Source organism: Tyto alba, unplaced genomic scaffold, assembly GCF_018691265.1.
Source record: "Tyto alba isolate M040663 unplaced genomic scaffold, T.alba_DEE_v4.0 Super-Scaffold_13, whole genome shotgun sequence".
Taxonomy (NCBI): domain Eukaryota; kingdom Metazoa; phylum Chordata; class Aves; order Strigiformes; family Tytonidae; genus Tyto; species Tyto alba.
Window position 1 is genome coordinate 7937843 of NW_024881275.1, and position 22573 is coordinate 7960415.

At 38.2% G+C, this 22573-nt stretch overlaps 1 protein-coding gene across 3 annotated transcripts in view; it reads right to left on the minus strand.

Annotated features, from left to right (window-relative positions):
- Positions 1–5338: 5338 nt before the first annotated feature.
- RASGRF2 (Ras protein specific guanine nucleotide releasing factor 2) overlaps positions 5339–22573 on the minus strand; it is a 136713-nt gene continuing 119478 nt past the window's right edge. For 2 of the 3 annotated variants that reach the window (XM_042788076.1, XM_042788075.1), the window contains exons 20-27: positions 17322–17382; positions 16563–16666; positions 15893–15977; positions 15069–15266; positions 13634–13713; positions 11599–11716; positions 10775–10843; positions 5339–10065 (exon numbers count right to left, since the gene is read on the minus strand). In XM_042788076.1, the coding sequence (XP_042644010.1) occupies positions 9973–10065; positions 10775–10843; positions 11599–11716; positions 13634–13713; positions 15069–15266; positions 15893–15977; positions 16563–16666; positions 17322–17382 (808 nt within the window). In that variant the 3' untranslated portion in view covers positions 5339–9972. Of the gene's footprint in view, positions 10066–10774; positions 10844–11598; positions 11717–13633; positions 13714–15068; positions 15267–15892; positions 15978–16562; positions 16667–17321; positions 17383–22573 lie in introns of those variants that run through there. The other variant, XM_042788077.1, reaches the window with a different exon arrangement.

The following is a 22573-nucleotide window of genomic DNA, read 5'->3' on the forward strand; positions in this document are numbered from 1 at the left end:
ATGAATGACATTTGCTCACACAAGGGTGCCCTTGACGTAAGCGGGATGTTGCAGGAGAGGGGCATGTAGCAGTTGGGTGATAACATCACCTTTCAAACACTTACCAAGGGAAAAGGGTTCATGTCAGCAAATGTTGGCCAAATGCTTAACTGCAATGAGATGCACCTCCGCTGATCCACCCCCAAGGGCCCATTTAGTAACAGCCAAAAGAGAAAGGTCAAGAGCAGCCTCTGTGCTGGATTGCCTGGCCTGCCTGAACAACTACTGAGAGACATGGAAAGCAGGATAAATCCACCTGCACACATCTTAGAAGAAAATGGGTCAGAGCAGGGAATGAGACCCAGAGTGAGCTGAGATCACAGTAGGCATTTTTTTCCCCCTTTACTTTTTAATTCACAACATTATTTCATGACTCTTTGTAAGTCAGAGGGGTCCATAAACATGAAGGTCCATAAACATGAAAAGAGGATATCTGAAGCCTACCATTTAGAATTACTATAGCTACATAGTGGTAAAGTACTGAAAGAAATAACATGTCATGTTTTGGAAAGCAAAAAAGAATAATCAATTTCATTTACCCAGCTCTGTTCCCACCAAAGCAGAGCATTTATCGAGGCTGACAGAGGAACACAGAGGCCAATACTGTGCAGCTTTTAAAAATCCAAGATTTTAAAATGCTTTTTCCTTTGCACATTTAATATTCCTTGAATTACACATAGTAATTTCCTAAACCCAACTCTCAGGTTTTTGGAACTTTACAAAACATAGATGTCATTACTTGTTTGGACTAATGAGAGCCATGCATGCCCACTTTAATTAAAAAGAAAACAGCCATTCCAGATCAATGCATCTGGAGTACGGAGTATTTGGAACACCCCCTCTTTACCACACCTGCTTCTCACCAACCCAACACTTTGTTTCTGGTATTGACAGGAAAAAAAAATCCAATTGAGGATCTCTTGAGGTAATGTGAGTACAGAAATGTGAGCACAACAAATACTACCCTGTACAGGAACTGGCAAAGAAAGCAGACACCAGCTTTTCATTTTGTACTCAGCAAGAGCTCCTTTATGGCCATTCCACATCTTTTGCTCTTGCTGTAAGCCCCAACTTCCTGCATTTAATGCAGAGCTTTGTGTACTAACATTTCTGCAGCGGCTGCCACCAGCTCTTGGTCAGCAATGCAGACCCACACTCCAGTTCAGCAGCTCATGACTGAGGCATGTACCTCATTTTAAATATTTGATAAAGGCAGTGATTTTCATAAAGCCCTTGAACAGACAAAGACCTTCACCTTGAAGTAGGTGCTATCATGAGCTGAAGTGCCTTGCTGTATTACACAGATGTTTAAGCTATTTGCCAGCTCAGATCCTGGAAGAACAGAAGATGTAAACAAAACTCAGCTTGTAAGCTAACATTGCAAACACCTGGAAAACAGTGTTAGCAAGTTCCCTTATGATTTTTGAAGAATATATCATTAATACTTAAAAAAGAATGGCTTGGTCTTACTACTGTTCTTTGATCTATTTTGTGAGGAACTCTGTTACAGAAACAGTTGGGATGCTAAGAATCATCCATAAATAATGCCCCATTTTCATTTCTATCTAACCTAAATATTTATGTGAAATCTCCCAATTAAAATGCTGCCTTGGTTTCATTGCTTGTGCTGGGGAGGTAGCAGTAGCTGAGTGTTAATTCAATTGCTATTCATATTAATGCCATCTGTCCCTGCACAGGGAGTTCAGCTGAAATTCAGCAATAATTTGTGCCCCACTGAAGTTTGTTTTGGAAGCTGCTGAACAGAGAGGTTACCTATATGGATCAGATGAAGCTAATTTTTTCTTATGGGAAGGCCTTTCTGATTAGCACATTTTTTCCACAGCAAATGTCTATAAAGTCAAATTTCCTTATGTGGGAAATAATTTATTAGTAATCAAAGGAATCAGGACAGAAATTATAAGCCTAGTTATTATTACTTAGCATATGTATAAAATTAGGAATTAGAGGATGCTGTGTTTGTTCTGAAGAGCTTGCAAGGACAGTGATCACTAGCTCTCCTGCTGTTGCAGTCAGAGCTCTGTTACTGCACAGCTGCAAAGAGCCACTACACACAATATCCTTATAAGCTAGCAGTCAGCTTGCCCCCGATGTGATGGAAATCACTGGTTTTCAAGTTCAGTGGGTCTCTAATTTTTGAGATTCCTAAAGACAGACTTAGAATAATGCAGTGAAGCATACCATCTTGGGAATAAATATAATGGTTTATCAACTGGTTACCAGACCTCTTACTGAGATTTCCCTGTGTCCGTGGATGTTCAATACCCACTTACACAGACTATACACAGTCACTGAGATCTCAAACTGGAAAAACATTCCATTTTGATGTAGCATTCAGCCACTTACATCCCACTGCAGTTAACGGAATTTAAGCATGTACTTGGTCTAATCATGGGCACAGTCACCATGACCAAGTGCATTAAGTAAGCATAGAACATTCCTCCTACAGTTATGATTACTCCAAAGAAAGGCTCTTTAAGGTGCTAATACATGTCTACTAAAAAAAGAGCTCAACTGGATCCAACCAACCTGTTAAAAATAACCTGTTATTTTAAGTTATTGAAGTTGCTCTTCACAGGACATCCATCACATACTATAGGAAAGGTTCTCTATAATTAGCAGTGCGTTTTCTGGCCAAAGGGAGCAGAAAAGGTTTTTCTAAAAATGGAGTTGACCCTTCAGGAAAGGGGGAATATCCCAAATCCTTACAACAGAACCACATGGCCTTCAGTGCAATTGCCTAAAAAGTGATCACACTATTTTTGCCAGCTGTGTTGCAGACTGCGTTGCACACTATCACAATTAGTATGTTCTTAATTAGAGAGGCAAGACTGAAGGTAGGATTTGTCTGGTGTGGATCACACACATGAAAGGGGTGACAGTACTGATTCAGACAATTTCAAGCCTTTGAAAAGTTGCTCTTACGTGGCCTCTCAGCAAAGCTTTTATCTCATTTCAAAAATGAAAAAAGAGTGTGTGTGGCTCACTGAAATGCTATTTTCTCTCAAGGGTATATGCTGAGAACACGCTTACAAACAAACATTACTGCTTTACAAGAGGAGACTTTGATATCCTCTGCTCTCTGAGCCAGAGGAGGATATTCATTTTGTCCTTCCACTGCTGCTGCAGAGCCAGCCACTACTGGTGAAGGAGGCTCACAGTGCAGCTGGCCATTGCTTCCTCCTCAAAACACAACCCAACTATGGATCTGTAACTCTAATACTAGCATTTCCACATGTGGGATTTTTATTCCTCTCATAAAACAGTACTGAAAATGCAGCAGTTAATTTAAAATTACCTAAATGGCAAAATTAATCAGTTCTGAGATTGTGATTGTCAGGGAATTCAAAAGAGTAATGACTAGAGAAACACAGCCAACAAATTTATTCAGGTATATTGAAGTCTGGACACCTTCCCTCTTTCTACTATGCCAATCCAACATTTTTTGTCACGTAAACTCCATCAGGCTTGGTTAGAGAAGGAAAAAGATGCTCTTTTTCATACGGGTCTCCCATTGGAGATGAAATTTTAAGAGCAAAAGAAATGGAACAAATAAAATATTTAGACCAAAACAGAAAGCATTGATAGGATTTTGTGTTTTCTCTGGCTGGAAGAGTTACTATGTTTGATTTATATGAAATATATCTAGGATCTAGACATGATTTATACATATTGTCCCCAATCTGTATAAATTTAGAGCTTCCAGGAAAAGTAGCAGGAGAAAACACAGGACTTCAGAAATAATGATTGTTCTGTTTCTGACCCATCCATCTAGGCATGAGCACACCTTAGCATTACTATGGTAGGTTGATGTCTGATTAGAAGAGGCTTACATGGTGGAATTTCTACCTCTAGGAAAACAGAATTGCAATGGCTTCTTCTACTACACTTACCAACCCATGTGTACAGGGTTGTCTCTAGTGTTCAGGGAACTGGAATAAACACCAGTGACTGTTTCAGTCCTCTTTGAAATTGGAAATTTCAAGCAAAAATCTACTGTTTTCAAACTTTACCAGAACATTAGAATATAACTTTCAAGGCATAGTTCAGTCTTCACAATTCTCATTCATTATCTTTGCACAATCAGTCAAGAGGAATTTCAGTTTTTTCTTCACAGAACTGAGGATTTTGACCAGTCTGTAACTGCTAGCTTCTCCACCTTTCTTCATGGTCAATATTAAGAAGAGTTGTGTGCTGTTGGATTTCCTCAGAGATTTGATCATTTCAGTGAGTCTATAATTTTACAGAGTATTTAGTTGTTTTCTTGCAATATACTAAAAAGTATAAAACAACCATCCCCCTGCTAAAAACTTCTTAAACAATAATCCGTGATCTTGTGCCTGGTAAAATCATGGATCAGATCATTCTAGAAGACATATTGAAACATATAGAAGGCAGGGAGCTGAGGAAAGACAGCCGACATGGCAAATCGCGACTGACTAATCTTATGGTCTTCAATGGAGTGACTGCATCACTGTACAAGGGAAGAGGTATGGATGTCATCTATCTGGACTTCTGTAAGGTCACTGACACAGTCATCCACAACATCCTTCTCTCTAAATTAAAGAGATCTGGATGTGATGGATACTGTTAGATGGATAAGGAACTAGCTGGATGGTGGCACCTGAAGAGTTACAGTCAATGGCTCAGTGTCCAAGTGGAAACCAATAACCTGAGGTGTCCCTCAAACCCAAAACAACAGGATAAAGAAGGTAGGGACAATGCTACTTACTAATTATATAGTTAATTGCCTTTTGCCTAACGAAATATTCTATTGAATTGGGAAGTCCTTAAACACCTTCTGAAATTATATTTAAACTCCACCTACTTGTAAATTCCTATAAAGGAAATAGAGGTGTGAAAAGGGGGAGGCTTTCCTCAGATGAAGAAGAATGAGCTGTGTGGCTGGTTCAGTTTAATCTGTTACATTTCTTAGTTATCTGTGCTGTACACTTCACAGTGGATTAGCATTTCCAGTTGTGTACGAAGTAGGCTTTGTTCTCTGTTCCAAGCTAAAATCAGCATTATTCCCAATGATGCCCACAACAGCTGCAATGCAGCATGAGTGAAAAAAAGAATAAAATGCAGTAATTCAAACTACTCTTTCCCAGTGAAGACCAAGAACTTTCTCTGATTTTTGCCCTTCTTATTAATGGCTTGTCCCTTCCCCTCCCATGTTTCTCTAAAAGACGTGGTAATTCAGAAGGAGTAATTATTCACCACTGGGTGGGGGGTGGGGGTAAAAAAATAAACAGATACCAGTAAGGACTCCTGAAACTCAGGAAAAAAAAGAATGTTTAATTAGCATATAGGCACAACACCCTGCCTGATATGCCTTACTAACAATACAAACCAATAACCTCAGGTCAAAAGATAAGTTACAATACATGCAAAAACATCTGGATTGTGCACTAAGTAACGTTAGATATAGGTACATTTGTCAAATAAACATACATCTATTCTCCTAAAGAACAAAACTTCAGAGACTATTTCAAAAGTAAAGGTACAACAAAACAACCATAGTTGAGCAGCATATTGGACACAAAGCATCCTACACAGAGACATTTGACCTTTGGAGGCAAAAACTGTAACAGGCAAATAGCTGAGAGCCAGATCCCCAAATACTTACTTATGAAAAGCTCTCAGTGAAGCCTAAGGTATTATCAGAATGAGGTCTGAAGGATTTTGCCCTTAATGAATAACAATTATGAGTGGGTAGAAATGTCTCAATTGGTGAGAATTTAAAATCATATATCTAAGTTTAATGTTGCTGATAAGAGTGAAAAGAGGCAAGATTGAATATTGATACAAATAAAACAATGTTTTTGTAAAACCCTTAAAATAAATAATGATTATGAAGGAAAATCTGGGATAATGAACATGTCCTGAAATCAAAATCAATGTGGTTAAAGTCAATAAATACTTTAAATAGTTAAGTTCCTTTTTATCCTAGAGAACAATAATCAGTATTGAGACATAGGAAAGCAGAAAGAGGATGGAGACCTCTTCCTTACTTTTAAATAAGGGTGATCAGTCCCACTATCATCTCTCACTACTAAGCTACACGTTTGTGTGTTACAGGACTAGCCAAAAGAAAGGGACAGAATATACACTTAGTGCCACTGTAAATTCAACAGATCTACGTCTTCTTTCACAGGATGACTAATCACAGGCTCAGTCCACTAACAATACTGGTGAATTTAGTAGGGGGAGGAGAGGGCTGGGGCGGGGACTGAAGGCTGGGGTGAAGGCAACTCTAACCCCATATCAGCGTGTGACAAGTGTTCTCTGTCACATGGAAGGGGACGTGTCTGTGCTGCTGCCCAGGTTCCCAGATAACTACAGGCTGAAGCCGGGCTGCTACTTATGCAATAAAAAATACTGCAGAACTCCTCTTGGACTTTGCTGGCAAATGTGCCCACTGCTGAACCAGTGGGTGAAATAAGCTATCCCCATTGCAGCTAGCCAGCCCGTACACCCTGAGGCGTTTTTGTCCGGAGAGGGAGCAGCCCCTCCAACTTGAGAACTACTGTTGCATCTGACTGGCACAGCAGGGCTGAGGAGCTAAGAAAGGCAAACAGATAAGCGCTTCAGCCCTTCTCCTTCTTACGAATCCTGCATCAGCTGGGCTTTTTCAGCTCCAATTGCAGAAAAGCAAGTCTGCTCTGCTTCCACGGCATAAAAGCTATAATGGACAAGATCCTGAAAGACAGCAAGATCCAAATGACAAAGTCCTCACTTGAAGACTTCTTCCCTAAAACATCAGATGCGAACAGTAGGTGTTGTATGACTAGGATTTCTATCTCTATATATTATATGGCTGTGGTGGAGTGGCACAGAGAAGCTGGTAGCAAGGAGCTCCACAATCCCTGTGCACTGTACAGGGAGATCACTGCACTACAGTACACTATAGATGTAATAGGCAAAGCCTCACATAAAGCAGGTTGCTGCTGCCTACTAACGACTGCCATAGCTCAAACACTGCAGCAGTACTGTAGCAGAGGCACTCAGGCCACTTACACACGGAGTACACAACCCGACTGCAGGGCAGACACACCGCTCTACACTCGCTGTGTAGGATTTCTGCAGAACAGCTGTTTCCAGCTTTGGTTAGGGTTGCCACACTGGCTAGGATTGTGGATAACAAGACGCGCGCTCGCTTCTTTGAGCAGTCACCTCCTGTGTTTTAATGAACACATTGTATCCCCATCCAAAAAGACTGATATTAGTCATCAGCAAATCAAACATTACTGTGACTATAACCTTTTTTTTTGTGTGTTTTTGTTACTCTGAACACAAATCAAGTATCTAGTTACTCTAGTGATTCTAATCTAAATGGTGCCACTGACCAAAGAGGTAACTTTTGGCATATAAACAGTATATGCTTTTCCAGAGGGGCTGAACTACCACATTGTCTACTGATTTTAAGACATGGATGCTCAGCACCTTTGAAAAAACTCATGCCTAACCCTTTGTCTTCCTCTCTGTCCATTTGCAATACTGTAGCATGAGCACAGCAACACCCCTGCATATTGCAAGCGTTAAAATGCATTGAGTATTTTGAAACTCTAAAGAACCAATATACACATATAAAGTACAAAACAACAAACTGTTAGAAGAGCAAGATGAAGGATTGTACCCTGTAACCCTAAGAACATCAAGGAAGTTTGGTAAAATGGGGTACAGGCAGATAAAGCAGCAGTTAATAGCACACAACAGAGATGGCAATTGACACTGACAGTTGTTACACATTTTCTTTGTTAACAGAGAAACAATAAAACCAAGTTAAGAAATCACTTTTTGGACCACTTTTCCCCCGTTTCTTCATTACTTCAAAGTGTCTTATGGAAGTACCATACGGTAACTGCTTTAGTACAGAAGTTGGTTTTGTGGTCCAAATAAACCATGCTTTTTTTTTTTTTTTTTTTCTCATACCATGCATTGTGATGCAATCAGCTTCTTGTCAGTCATTAGTGAAAAGAACAAGCGTATTTTTGACAACAAAAAGCTTCTATAAGTAACATTTTCCATGTTCACTTCTACAGCAATCATTAGCCAGAACTATTTAAAATGTTTCTGGAATTTCCCTTTCTGTTGCTGTCTGCTCTTCTAACTGAGGAATGTTCCAGTATTTGTAATGTTTCCTCATGCAGTTATTTACAAAGAGATGGTCCTTGTGGTGAAGAACCTTAATTAAATTTACAGTTGCTAAGGTAAATTTATAAATGCTAGCAGTTACACTCAGATAGAAAGAATGGAATTTACTGTGCAGCTCTGGGCTGGGCCAGCAATACAATTAAAGTGCAAATAAAGACAAAACCCACAAGCCAGGCAGATCCATTTTTCATTGCCACCATTAAGAAGCATCACAACTGTGGTAAGAAATGTCAGGTCAAATAGGCCTAGGTCATAATCTATTTTAAACATCTGTCTCCCTGAGAAGATTTAAGGGAGGTATACAGTGATATAGCCCTATTTCTTTAACTGGCTGAATATCATTGGAAAAGTAAGGACACTTTTCCAGCCAATTTTTTTCAACAGTGCTAATACCTGCGTTTTATACTATGATGCACTTTACAGCATGCATTTGAGCTCACTTTCCATGCAGCTACAACAGGCCACTCTTGATCAGGAAAATTCAGGAAGTACTAACTAGTTGCAGAAATGACATCTATCTACCTGGAATGTCACAAAAGCATAAGCTTTGAAAACATTTACAAATAGCACATTTTCTTAAACATATGCTCATATGCAAATTATAATTACTAGCTCAGATAAAAATATATCGTTTGTGTTTGCTGGCATTCAAAGTTTGCCACTGATGCGAACAATTTTAGAATTAAGTCAGTGCTGAATGGCTGAACAAAAATATAGACAATTTTCAAACCACTGATTCCATGTAAAATGAAACTGTCACTCCAACTCCTAGTGTCCATTGCTGATCACTACTCATCGCCAGACCAGACATGTATTTCTCTCCACAGTGTGTCCAGAAAGTGCTCTGTAGCCTGACTTGTCAGAGAAGCTGCAGGAGGTGCAGAAAAATAAAGTGCCTTTTCCAGGGCTGTGTGCAACGTGACTAACCATCCCATTCACTGTATGTCCGTATTTCTCAAGTCTCAAGTAGAGCTGCTAACCTTGTATTTCCCACCTGAAGCTTGTAAGGCTGGCAACTATTTACACCTATTCAACCAGTTCATTTGCTTTCCATGCTGTAAATATTCTCATTGTGTATGAATGAAGAAATATTTACAATTCATTCATTGGTAAAATCAGTCACCTTAGAAAGGCTGACAACATTTAAAGAAGATAACATTTTATAAAGGGTAGCATTAAATGTACAGTAAGTATTTTAAACAACTGCAAATCTGAAGATACTAGATGCTACCTTAGTCACTCCAAGATAGCAGATGACTGTTAAGATCCTGTTTCTTCAATGAAGTTGACATAAAATGAGGACACCAATATTATTACTGCCTCAGTGAACGCATAGTTAGCCATCAACCCAGACCACATCACAGCAATGTCATCTTGCTCATTTATCTTAATATACCTGAGTATATTACCATCAATTAAATCTGTCTCCTTAATTTGTCACATAAGATGGCTACGATGAGTACCTGTTCACAGGAAAATCTCTTTTCCATTAAATGCACAGTCCCTACTGCAAAGCATTATCTTTGCAAAGCAGCAAACACTTAATCCAGGTAGGAAGCATCATTGTTTTCCACCTCCAATGCTCACTTTCATTGCCTGAGAGGAAAATACTGAAATACTGCGAGGCTCTCTATCTCTTATTGGAAAAAAGAGCTTGCATTCTTCTCAATATTTCCTTTGCTGTCTTTAGGACTTGGCATGCATGATTTTGTTCAATGTACTAAAGCTTTCTGTAGACTCTGAGGCAAAGCTGGCTCTTCAAGCAGGGAGTCTGGGTTCAATCTTCAGGGAAAGCTCATACAAGGTATCTTCATCTATGATGAGTGTCCTGTCAAGTAAATAGTGAGTGACCTGGAATGGAGAAAACATAGATCAACAGACTGTATGACACTTCCACAAGAATTTCTCTGCTTTCCTTTTCCCCTTCAGCCCATTTCAGATCCTGAGATTCCCTCACGTTTTTTTCTTGCAAAACACAACAGCTTGTCTGAATGGTGCTCTATGAATCACGGCCTCTTAGGAATGGGCAAATCCTTAGCCAGGTTACTTAAGACCATGTTGCTCCCCTGGAGCCTGAAATTAAATCTTCTCTGAAGGTACAGACTGGCTTTGGGCAAATTTTCATTGCTCCCAAGAGGGACAAGGCATGAAGAATTGTGGGATGCACACAGCATCAGCAGATGCTTGGGCCGTCTCCTGTCCCCTAATCCCAGGATTCTGTGATTCTCTGGGCACTTATGCTTCCAAATGGGCAGTAAGAACACATTTTCATTTGAACTTGTTCCCTCACATCCCAGCCCCATGAAGGCTGCAATCCCAAGACAGCTTCCAGAGGAGGAGGAATAAACTTGCTTCCATATACAGTGTCAAATAAAGAGTTTCTGCCAGGGCCAGGGTATTACAGCCCCAGATCACCTATCCAAATTTCTGCCTGTCCTCTCCTCTCTGTGTGTGGGAGCAAATACACTGATTTTTATCTTTCAGCAACAGCTATGTCTTACAACTAATTGCTACCACAGCCTTGATTTCATTAGTAGGTAACAGTGCCTAAGAGCCTTACCTTCTGCTGATGCTCTATGCGGTAGGCGGTCTGCTGGAACTGGCGTATTTCCCTGATAATATGTGAGATCTTTCAAAAGAACACATGTGTATAAGTAAGTACAACTGCATTTTGACTTCAGCTAAGACACAGAAGGCAAGAATTGTGCACCAAATTGTGCAATTTATCCAGGGAGGAGGGAAGGGAAAGGCAGAGATCATCTCCTAACAGTTTCCAAGGATTTCACTTTCCTAAATTAACCATTCAGTGTTCAGTCAGCCTCAAGTGAACCACCTTGTCTCTCCTCTCCCCATACCGATAACCTATATTCTCTCTTTCTTGAGTGACTGCTACCATCCATAGTCATAGAAAGGGCATCAAGCTAAGATTAGAAGAGAAATTTCCATGCTTCCCTTTGAAGAGTTGTTACAAAACAGCACTGGAGATAAATCAACTTTAAAATGCTTTTTTAGACAGACGCTAGAACACTTGAAAAGAAGACTGTGATTACTGCTTTCTGATGAATGACTACATTCCTCTAGTTTTGATTATTCCAAAAAGCCTTTTGTTGCTCCTCCACAAGCCTTGGACAGCTGATTTTTCTGTCTGTCATTTCTCAGAGAACAAATCAGAAGCAAATTCACCTTGTAAAAATTCTCAGTTTACCAGAAGGTGGTGATAGAAGACTGGATCAAGTAATTACTTTCAAATAGCTACCTATCTTGCATGATGCCAATATACTTGTATGTCTTAGAAGTTAAATTCAAAGGAGTTATAATTAAATCAATAGTTAACTCACGCAATTAAACACCTGTTGGGAAAGCATATAAGGAACTGAAAATTACCATTCTCATTTTGGAAAAATTGACAAGGCCTTCATCAGTGAAGTTTGGTGTTCCTTCTTCAATAAATGCCAGGTCTGTCAGGTACATTCCAAGGTAAGGAACAGCAGGTGGGTTACAACTGTGAAACAAGAAATCATCATATTTGCCTGTAGCTAAATTTGCAAATTAACTTTATTTAGAACTCAGACAAACTCCTTATTAGTTAACATACTTATAAATAATGGGTTACATTCATTTCTAAGGCAAACAGATTCTCTGACATCACTTGAGTTGTATTTGCTCTGCCCATGACCAACTGAATGCATTCTGTCCAATATCTAATACTAATGGCAGATAAGCTTTAGTGAAAGGTAGAACAGTAACATGATGGAGTGAGAGGAAGGACAGGTAAACTCTGGAATCAGAGGACACCTTCAGGCATATTTAAATCCTGGTTGACAGCCAATCTCAGAAATAGATCCCACACACAAACTAAAAATATATGTGGACATGCTTCTGAGCCTTTGATGTTCTGCAGTTTTGTAAGCATCCTGGTATATCAAGGGTAAATGTATGCATGTGTGTGTGAGAGGGTGTGTGCGGAGTTATATACACATATGTATGTATATACATGCATATATATATATATACACACTTATACATACATACACACATATATGTATGCATATATGAACGTATACACATATGTATATGTATCTGTATACATATGTATGTATATACCATTCTGTCAAAGTCTATTCAGGCCTTCTCAACAGTGAACACAAAGAAAAAAGAGAGAGAGAGAGGGAAAAAAGATGATCTGGAAAAGTGGAAATAGAGACCCTGGAGAACAGGTATTTTCTTTTATTGGACGGACAGGAGGAATGGAATAATGATTGTTGCTTTCCTAATGCAATAATCACTGCTCCACACTCACTGATTCTTGCCTCTAGTAGTAAACTTGGTTTTCTGAAGCTCTGGCAAAAGAAGAATGAAGGGTGATGTCTGTACTGTTAACTTAGGTAGACTGCTGACAACGCTTAGCAGTGCATTTAATTCTGGATAGTTTCAGTATTATGAGGATGATTGTTATACATATGCAAGCAATATATTAACTGAAAGGTGTATACAAGTACCTGTTCATACACTGTGAGTAAAAATATTTTTTAAAAAGTGATTAGCTCCTGAGCAATATTTTTTTAAGTAAAAACTGACTAACTTGAACTACATATATATTTTAAAACATTCCAGTAATTATTATAAGAGTTCAGTTTGCTTCTCTCAAGATCATTTAGTTGTACCACTCAATCCTAGAAAGCCTACTTCTAATTACAGAACTTGCAAAAATACAGGTTTTGTATGCATGCAGCTGCAGCCCATACATCAATAGTAGAACCCTTGCTACAGGATATTTTGCATACCAAAACTGCGTAAGGTCAAACACAATCTGACAAACCAATTAAAGAAAAAAATATTCAAGGACCACTGTACAAAAAAATCAGGCTGTTTTCTAAGGTGGCAGACTACAGAGTGCTGGGAGGCTATTGGAGAGGAAATTTCATTGTGCATTTGTCCTGTTCCTACATTCATCTCGGCAGCTACTGGCCACTGTAAGAAACAAGATAAAGGTGTGAAGAGATCTTTCATCTGACTCAGGTTCAGTCCTAAATCCTAAACTTCTTATCTGGAACAAGGACTCCCTGGAATCCTGTTTTGGAATAAGTACTTTTATTTATAAACTTGGCTTTACACTTATTGAAAAAGTTTATCAGTGTAAGTAAAACCCCAACAGGGAACATTCACACAGAATAATAGTTTGATTTGTTTCAGTAATTCTCTGGAGATACAATATTTATCTATCAGGGTTACTAAATCACAGGATATTCAGCAAAGCAATAATGCCAAATAGAATAAAACTATAATTTAAAAGGTTATTAGGTAAAAATATTATCCAATATTATATTAATTATTAAAGCTTAATGAAAGCCAACTCATCTTAAAGTGTACTATCCACTGCTCATTACAAAGCACAATTGTGTATTGTAAGGAAGCATACTTTTTGAGTGTTTCTCTAAGGTTTTTAAATCGTCCTTCAGATGAGACAGTCTTCTGAAGCTTGTCCATGAGAGCTTTCGTCTAGAAAGGAAATGCATTACAAATGTCATTGTTGTTGCACATAAATGACTGGGATTAGGTTTAAAAAAAAGGTCTAATTCACTTAGCATCTTCACCCCATTTGCAAAAGTAATAACACAGACAGTAGGAATTTAGCTTTATTGTAGTTCCCAGTGTGTTTCTGAAAATGCAGATTAGACAGCATTAAAGATTTTCCTTTAAGTGATACACAGAACCTGTATCTATGCTAATAGTATTAGCCCACAAATTAAGGAAAAAAACCACAGGTTCATTAAATTAATGGTCAGCAATTTATTTGACTGTGTATACAAGAATATTAGAATGTAGCACCAGCTATAAAACAGCTGAGAAAAAGCTGACTGGAGAAGGCAGTAAAGTCAGAATGTATTTTAAGTGGATTTCATTGCTTGGGCTGCTTTAGTGCTTTGCAAAAGCTGCAGAGACATACAGAGGGGGAAATGCAATAATAAAAGGCCACCTTTTGAATGTCAATTAGCCAGACCTAAAATGGGCAACCCGAAGTCTTCCAATTAGCTGGAGTAAACTCTGTATCTAAATATTGCCTAATCTACAACGGGCTGCTCTGCCCTACTGACCTCCTTGCGCCGTTATTCCACGGTAATAAAATACTAAATTTTTGGTTTTTTAATAGCAGAAAGCTGAGATGTAAACCATTTAACCCATTTCATCAAACCATTTAAAACAGAGAACATAAAATATTGGATACTCTTCATTCCAGCTAGTCTTTTTTTGCATATGTCTTAATTTTGCTATTGGAAGTCATCCTTACAGCCTTAGCCATGCTGCTGACAGTCTCATCAGCAAGGTAAGGGATAAAGGGACCATCTAAAATTGGGACCCTAAATAAGAAAGAAGACTGATTGTCTACCGTCTCTTACTGGGTAGTGAAAAACTCACCACCTTGAGAAATGCTGACCTTTCTACTGACTTTCTGCACAGGCAGGGAAATACAGCTCCTGTTTTAGGCACCTGAGCTGACTTTAGTTATAGCTAGTAACCTCCTAGATGTGTACATCTGAAAACATCTAAATTTAGTTTTCTCAAATATTTCAGTACTTCAGGCTCAAGTTATAGACTTAGGCACCTGCTAATTCTGTTGAAATCAGCTTGTTCCCATATATATTTAATTAATTATATATCTATAAAAAGGATAAATTAAATACAAAACACCTTGACATGAAATACCAGTATCACTTGGTGCTTCTGGCAAATAGTTGGAGTATTGTAAGAGTAGAAATATTTATGGGAGGAATCCTATCTCAACAGGCTGTTCTCTGAACAATACACTGACCAATGAAATCTAGAAACCGTACTTGTAACTGTATCTTTCTTACCTGTTTGGATACTTTACCCCAGGTTTTCTTAAGTCTGTAGATTGCACTTCTGTTCAAGGCTGATGTGATTTCTAACACACCATTATAATTGTGCATACATCGACAAATATCAGCTACTGCTACCCACTTTTCAATTGAGTTAGCCCGGGAGCTGACATCAGCGTAATTCATGATTTGGGAGGCAACAAGGTTACTCATCTGACCAAACAAAGAGGGAGAATTTTAGGACATTTAAATATAGACACTTTCAACATATAATTATTTACTGAACAAGGCAGAAAAAACTAATGCAGAACAGAACTTATGGCTCTTAATAAAACCAGAGAAACTGTATTGAAAATACCATTGTAGGGAAGTGGGAGGGAATGATGATGATATGAAGGAAGGGTAAGAGATGCAATGGGGAGTATCTCCAAGCCCACAGTAATAAAAGTGATTGGGAAGCCCCTCACTAAAATTCCAGGAAAATGGTAAAGAGCCAAGATATGTTTGGGGATACAATGGGCATTCATTAAATAGAATTTGTGCTATATTTTCACTCTCTGAGGAAACTTTAGTTTCTTCTGTAAGCAACAAAGCATTGTAGTACAGTTTAAAATGTTCTACTCTATTAAGTTGCCATTGAAATGCTGAGTACCAATATGTGAAAATAAGAATCTTCATGTGCTTTGATTTAAAAGGTAAATCACAAAAAGACTGTAACGTAGTTACTACTAGATAAGAAGCTACATCACATTGTCAAAAAAAAAAAAAGGCATTTCTGTTCCAGAGGTCACAGTGTCAAGAGAGTTCCTAGAAAGCAACCTATATTTAAGAGTACTTACATCATTAAAATGTTGACTAGTTTTCATAATATAGGGTGTTCTCTCATTTTTATCCACTTTCATCCAGCCCTGCCCAAGAAACTCTCTAAATATTGAGGGGAGAGAAAAAAACCAAACAAAAATGCCCTTAATAAACACAGTACAGAGTCTCTGTAACTGTGGATTTCAGGTATGTTTCATTCTGTTAGAAGCTAATAACACGGCTTTACACTAATTCCAGCATTTCACTATACCATTTTTAATGCTGTCTGAAGCAATACATTTTATAAAGAAGATTTATTTTTATTTTAATCCTCTTCCCCAGCCCCACCCCCATCCTAATTATCAGCACTGTGACCCTATTTGAAATTGGTCTTGTCAGCTTACGTTGTTATATCCATGCTAAACTGCTGTATGAAGGAAGCTGATTTGACACTCCCTCCCTAGAGACTCAGCACTTCCATACTATAGTCACCCTTCACTAGACCAGAGCCTTAGACCACATATTTTTTTTTTTAACAAAGAACTCTGTCTTTCAAAACAAGATCAAACTATAGGGGAGTCAGAGGCAAGGCTAGAAACAGACAAGGACATTATCCTGTCAGTAGCATGAATTAGCATAGTGCCTAACATTGCCAGTCCATAACTCATCTGCCGTACTCACTTCAGTCACTAGTAGGAGAACACTTACTCATAAGGTATGCTTCGGAAAACAACATGATCTAAAAGAGTTATTTGCTCTGCAAGCTCCATGGCCGACAAAGTCTCAAAGCACTCTTGTTTTGGACAATCTGACTGCAAAAATAAGGAGAACACTTAATGATCTCTTTTGGCATCAAAGGACATTTCAAAGCACAGGGTATTAAGAACTCCATCTGAACTTTCAACACACAGTTGTAACTAACCTGCTACAAAGAAATAAGAATTAAGAAAAACTGCTAACTATATAAGGGTAAACATCAGGCTGGAAACTCATAGGAAAACAGGTATATACCAAGTCATGAGTATGTATGTAGCTTAATTAAAATCTGTGCGTTCTGTATTACTTTCCACATAATCACACTGCATCTACTTCATTGCCCACACTCTTCTTCAGACTAATGAGATGGTGGTGACTGCAGTTTGGAGAACAGGCATTGTCAGTCAAGGTCAGCTATGGTTCTGATGGCAGCTGAGATGGCAGACACTTAACATTTCATCCATATTAATAGCTTTCCTTTTCTTTTTTTCCAATCATGTGATTTAAATCCAAATCCTAAAGCTTTGACCTGTTCGTCTTTCACATGGGCTCCAAATTCTTACTTTCTCTAAACTGAAATTTATATTCCTGATATGAAAGAACAGTATTTCTGTCCAGAGTTGTAAAGCTGCAGTTATGCTACATTTTATTGACTTAAAACTGCAACATTTCTATATGAGTATTCATGTTTAAATTTCAAGATGAACTTACCATCTGTACTATATCCTCTATTTTCATATGGGTATCATCTTGATCATCCTGAGAAAGAGCCCTGAAAAATAAAGTAGCAAAACATCCGACATAAATAAAATTGTCGACGGTTATGAGAAAGCCTTATCACAGATAGGCAATCATGTTTATCTAAAATAAATCCTAAGACAGCAATTGAAGAGGTAAAGAAAAAAAGATCTGGCACATAAATCTCTTGTTTTAAGTAAAAGTGTACAAAATGGTACGACATCAAAGTCACATAAGGTAAAACGATGGTCCTGGAGGCTTAAAATGTCTGAGATAAGAACAGCATATACTGTAGAATGGTCAATGACAATAACTACTGTACTTACTTGTTGATTATAGTTATAAGGTTTTGACATCTATACCACTCTGACTTTAGTACAAAGAAGTTTGGTGGACAAATAAGAAATCCGTTTTCAAGAACTGGACTGGCAACACAAAAACACAGCACAAAACCAGTAATATTTAATCATGAGCTCCCTATCCTGAATAATCCTAGGAAACCTAAAGGTGGAAAATTACATCTCAAGCCTTTTCTCTGATTTGTAAACTACTGTGCTAAATTATATTTGGGGGAAATGTTTGAAAAATCAACATTTGAGAAGTGAAGAAACAACAGCAAAACAGGTGATTCACTGGGCAGTGTTCTTGTTTATTAGCACTACACTGTCCTATGCAGTGTCCCACACACAGAACTGTGATAGTGGAAGCAGACAACAAATTGCTAGCAGATTTTACTTGTAGCAAGTATATGATTTGCTTTGAGTAATACAAGTGTTCCATGCTTCCAATTCTGTTATAGAAAACCTGTGATTATTAGGGTTATTTCAAAATAAAGGGTCAAAAATGAACCCAGAAGAAGTAGTAAGTACTCATCAAAACTCATCTACTCTGATATAGTATCCTGGCACATGATTTTAAGATCTCACCCCTTCATTTGGAAAATACAGAGTCAAAGAAACTTTGAACAGATTGGATTTACATTACAGAGGAAAGAGAAGATTTATGAGAAATCAGGAGAAAGAACAGTATGTTGGTATGTAAAAGACTGCCTATAAAGACACCAAAGATATGGCAAGAAGTCACTGGACTGATTCACATCAGGGGAGATTTCATTTCAACATTAAGTTCCATTTTTCAACTGGATGTATAGGTAAGCACTGAAACAGGCTTTCTGCAGAAGTTCTAGAGCACTCAGCTGAATTTTCAAGGAAAGTTTAGATGACCATTTTTAAAGAAGATCCAGTTCTACTGGTCATTCCAGAAAGTGCAGCAACTGGACCAGCTATTTTCTCATGGTGCCTCCAATTTAATTTTGCACACCGTAGTAACAGACTTTCAATTTACCAGCTGGGGAACGCATTAAAAGGATTATATTGCCTGGAGATTTTAGCTATGAGTGTGAGATATGGAATTTGTACTATGTGGGTGGGGAGGAAGTGTTAATGCTTAGTACACTAGGTTCTTCTGTTGTGGGTTGTTGTTGTTTCCTTTTGGTTTGCCAAACTGAAGGATGAGGTTAAAATCAAATGCAGATACACAGAAAAAGTATCTAAGAAACCTCCTTGCCTTCATTTTCAGCCTATCAAATCCACACAAAATGCCGCTTTCTTCACAGGAGTTGGAAACACCTTATATCTGATGGGCAAGCTATACAAAGTCCTGAATATCTACTTTTTCAGGAGAACCCTAAGCTGCTTCTCCATATAATAACGGTGTGCAGACTCAGGCACTGTAAACAGAGTGGCAATCTGTCGTTCCTGAGCAGTTTATTTTATGCTGTATCTCATGACTGATTGCCTGCAGAAAGGTATTGCTCATCATATGACAAGAACATGTGCTTCCCGGCAATAAAATAAAGAGAGGGCTTGTCCTTCTGCCCCAAGGATAATCAGTAATGTAAACTCATTGTTTGAGTTCCTTACATATAACTTTATATTGGCTGGAGTTTTGATCTTTGATACAGAAATGATTGTATTTGCTTAATAAATAAAGAATTTGCTTAACAAAATAAAATAGGAAATATAAGATTCTTAAAAGGCTGAAAATACTTAACTCTTCCCTATACTTGCTTCCTGATACTCTCTAAAATGATGTCTCATATTTTATGTAGACTTCCAATCCCTCATACTAAAGAGATGACTGGTGCTTTTTCTCTAACACTATGGTCTCATGAAAAAAATTCTCCTTTTATCAATAAATGCTCTACATTTAAATCTCCATATGACAGTGCATTTCTAGACTGGATAAAGCTACTGACAGCATCAACAGTAGCTTCCATTACAGGCTGCACTGTTGTCAGCTTTGGGATACCTAGTTTCAACAGAGGTCTGGGAAGATATGTTTAGATGACCAGCTCTGCCTGGGCAGCTCCCATTGCACTCCTTGGAGAGCCTCATGGAAGTTGAGTAAGAAGCACAGGTCCATGTGAAAAGAGGTATGAAAGAAAGCAAAGGTAAGGAGAGATTCTGCCAGACTGTTTAACAGTATCCCTCTCAGGGAGGACTGAATGGGGTAACACCTTCATTGTTATCCTTACAAATGAAGGAAGTAAATATGTAAGAAATAACTTTCTGATTCTTAGAGTCAGCAGTTAAGATTAGATGTTTCTCATTTAAATTATTCTTTGTGCCTGACTGGTTGAAATATTAAAATAATTTTCTAGTAGAAAATACTAACAACTGTCTCATTCATTTACAGTATATAAAATATTTTAAAAATATTTTAAAAGATGGTGTAAGTCATAGAGTCTGAAATGTATTGTCTGGTGAGATCATACATGGCAGAAAATCGGTCATCCATCAAATTTTGATCTCTGCATATCCCTGGATTTCATTTACATTTATTCCAAGGAAGAAGAAGGAGGAACTGTTTCTTGAACCAACGTTTTTTTCTCCAGATATGACTATGTATCAAAGTTCTCCACTGCTGTTCAGTCTGAACTTTACAACTTCATATTTCACCATCAATGAAATTTTGCCTAGTTTTCAGGGGTTAATAAGTAAGGCTGATAAAATCTCAAGCAAAACATACTTCAGTAGGCTTGCCTAGCTTTCAGAACACACGTTGAATAAAAAGAAATAGAAGCTTTTTTATCCTTCAGAGAAACCCTGTCAGTCCGTTCAACAAAAATCTCATCACACAAGAAATACCAGCTGTTCTGTTTGATGACTCAAGAAGGCATGAAGCAGGCCAGTATCTCTCATTAACACTTGACTTGTCATTCATATTCTATACAGTCTTTCCCAGAGGTGACCATAGTATCTTCAGAACACAGACCAACCTCTCCTCCTCCTCTAATCTCTACTAATAAATGGACGGATTTTCCAATAAATTTATATGCACATATGCACACATGCACTCAAAGGCTGGGTCAGTTTGTAATGACACATTTGTACCCAATATCCTTCAAGGAGACAGTCCACGGAATATACCCATACGTAGGCTCAGAGAACATGAACTTTCTTTCATGAGCGTTTGAACACTGAATTTATGATAAGCAATGCTTATGCTAACCTCACTCTGAACTACTCTATTTTTCAGAGTCAAGAATAACTATCAAAACTGAAATGTGGGGAAGACAGATCCTACAGTGAGGGTTGACTGGCAAAACAGAATTCTGAAAAACCACCTTTTTAGATATGCCAAGGCCTTTTACATATAAAAGCCTGCAACAAGCCCCCCTTCAGATCAACTAAGAAGCCTGTTTTATGACACTCACCTAGCAATTGGGTGAATGACTATTTTCATGAGGGGTATGTCAACTGGCTCACCCCTCCTTCCCATTTTCATTCTGTCCCATAGAAGTCTTTTCAATTAAAGTTTAATCAGAACTTCCAGTGACAAATCTGTGCTTTCAAATAAAAAATATGATGCCAAATATTTTCAAACATATTGATTTCTAGTAATAGCAAAAAAGCCCTTCGGTTTCAGGTGGGTAATTTACATTTCTCCTCTAAGTAGTATCAGATGAAAGCCTTCCATCTAGGAGAAAACCAGAAGGATAATATCTTTCCAAGGAGGTGGGTATGTGGTGATGATGGAGTGAGCAGTATTTCTCCAAACCAGACATTGGTATATGAACCAAAAGATGAATGCAATGCCTGTGAGCACCTCCACACATTTCTACAACAAGAAGGACTCTAAATACTTTTAGGCCATCCAGGGTGGGATTCACATCTTCCACAAGTCACTGCCTGTGTTCTGTAATTGTCTGAGAAAGGAAGGTACCTTGTACAATCTCTGGAGAAACAGTCAGGATGCCTAACTTCAGACAATTTTAGTGGACAGAATCTCCTTCACGAGAGGCAGTTACCTTGAAAGCAGCACCTCATTAGCTGTCTATGGTTTGCCTTGTGGCTATGTGCTTCAGTTAAACACAGTGGGTCCCATCAAAGAATTTTTTCTAAGTTCATGCAGAGAGGAAATCTCTTTCCCTTCACCCTGTCATTATAACTTATGGACAGTTCAAGAAACTCAAGAAATAATTTTACTCCATTACAGGTCTTCTCTTAACATTTAGAACACTCACTGTAATCTGCCATGTTGGCAAATGATAGAAAATCTCTAATCTGATGCAGAAAAAAAGAAAACAATTATATGAGCGATACATACACTCGTGTAGAACACAGTGCCTCTTCATGATGTCTCAGTGCAGTATGGGAGCGTTTGGTTAAAGTTTAGCAGTTCTTGGTCAGGAGGAACATAGTCTTAGATGTCCCTACTACGACAGATAGTAATCTTCAGAGAGAAGTAATAGAGAGAACTCTTCCAGTTTAGGGAAGAGGATGTTCAGTGTTTGCTTTGACCTACTTTCACAACCAGCCATGGTACCACAGGAGGCAACAGGCAAGAATGTCAGGCAAAGAAACATTTCCCTGTCACCATGTCCTCTTTTTGCACCAGAAGCAGTATCTTTGGGTTTAGTGCAAATATAGAAAAAACTTTGTTCTTCTGGCACTTGAATTTTAATAATGTGCAATAAAAATGAAGGCTTGTGGAACAATAAAGCAAAGTCTACCGCTGTGTTACTACCACAGAAATACAGTTATATTCAAAGAACTAACAACTAACAACAAACAACAAACAATTCAACTGCAGATTATTCCTTAAATCCTATCATTTCCTCTTCTCAGCTAACTATATAGCCTTGCTGAGAGGGTGTATTTCTGGGAGTAACTGTAGTTCTTTTTTTTAGCTTGCAAACCACTCTTAATTACAGGACAAAC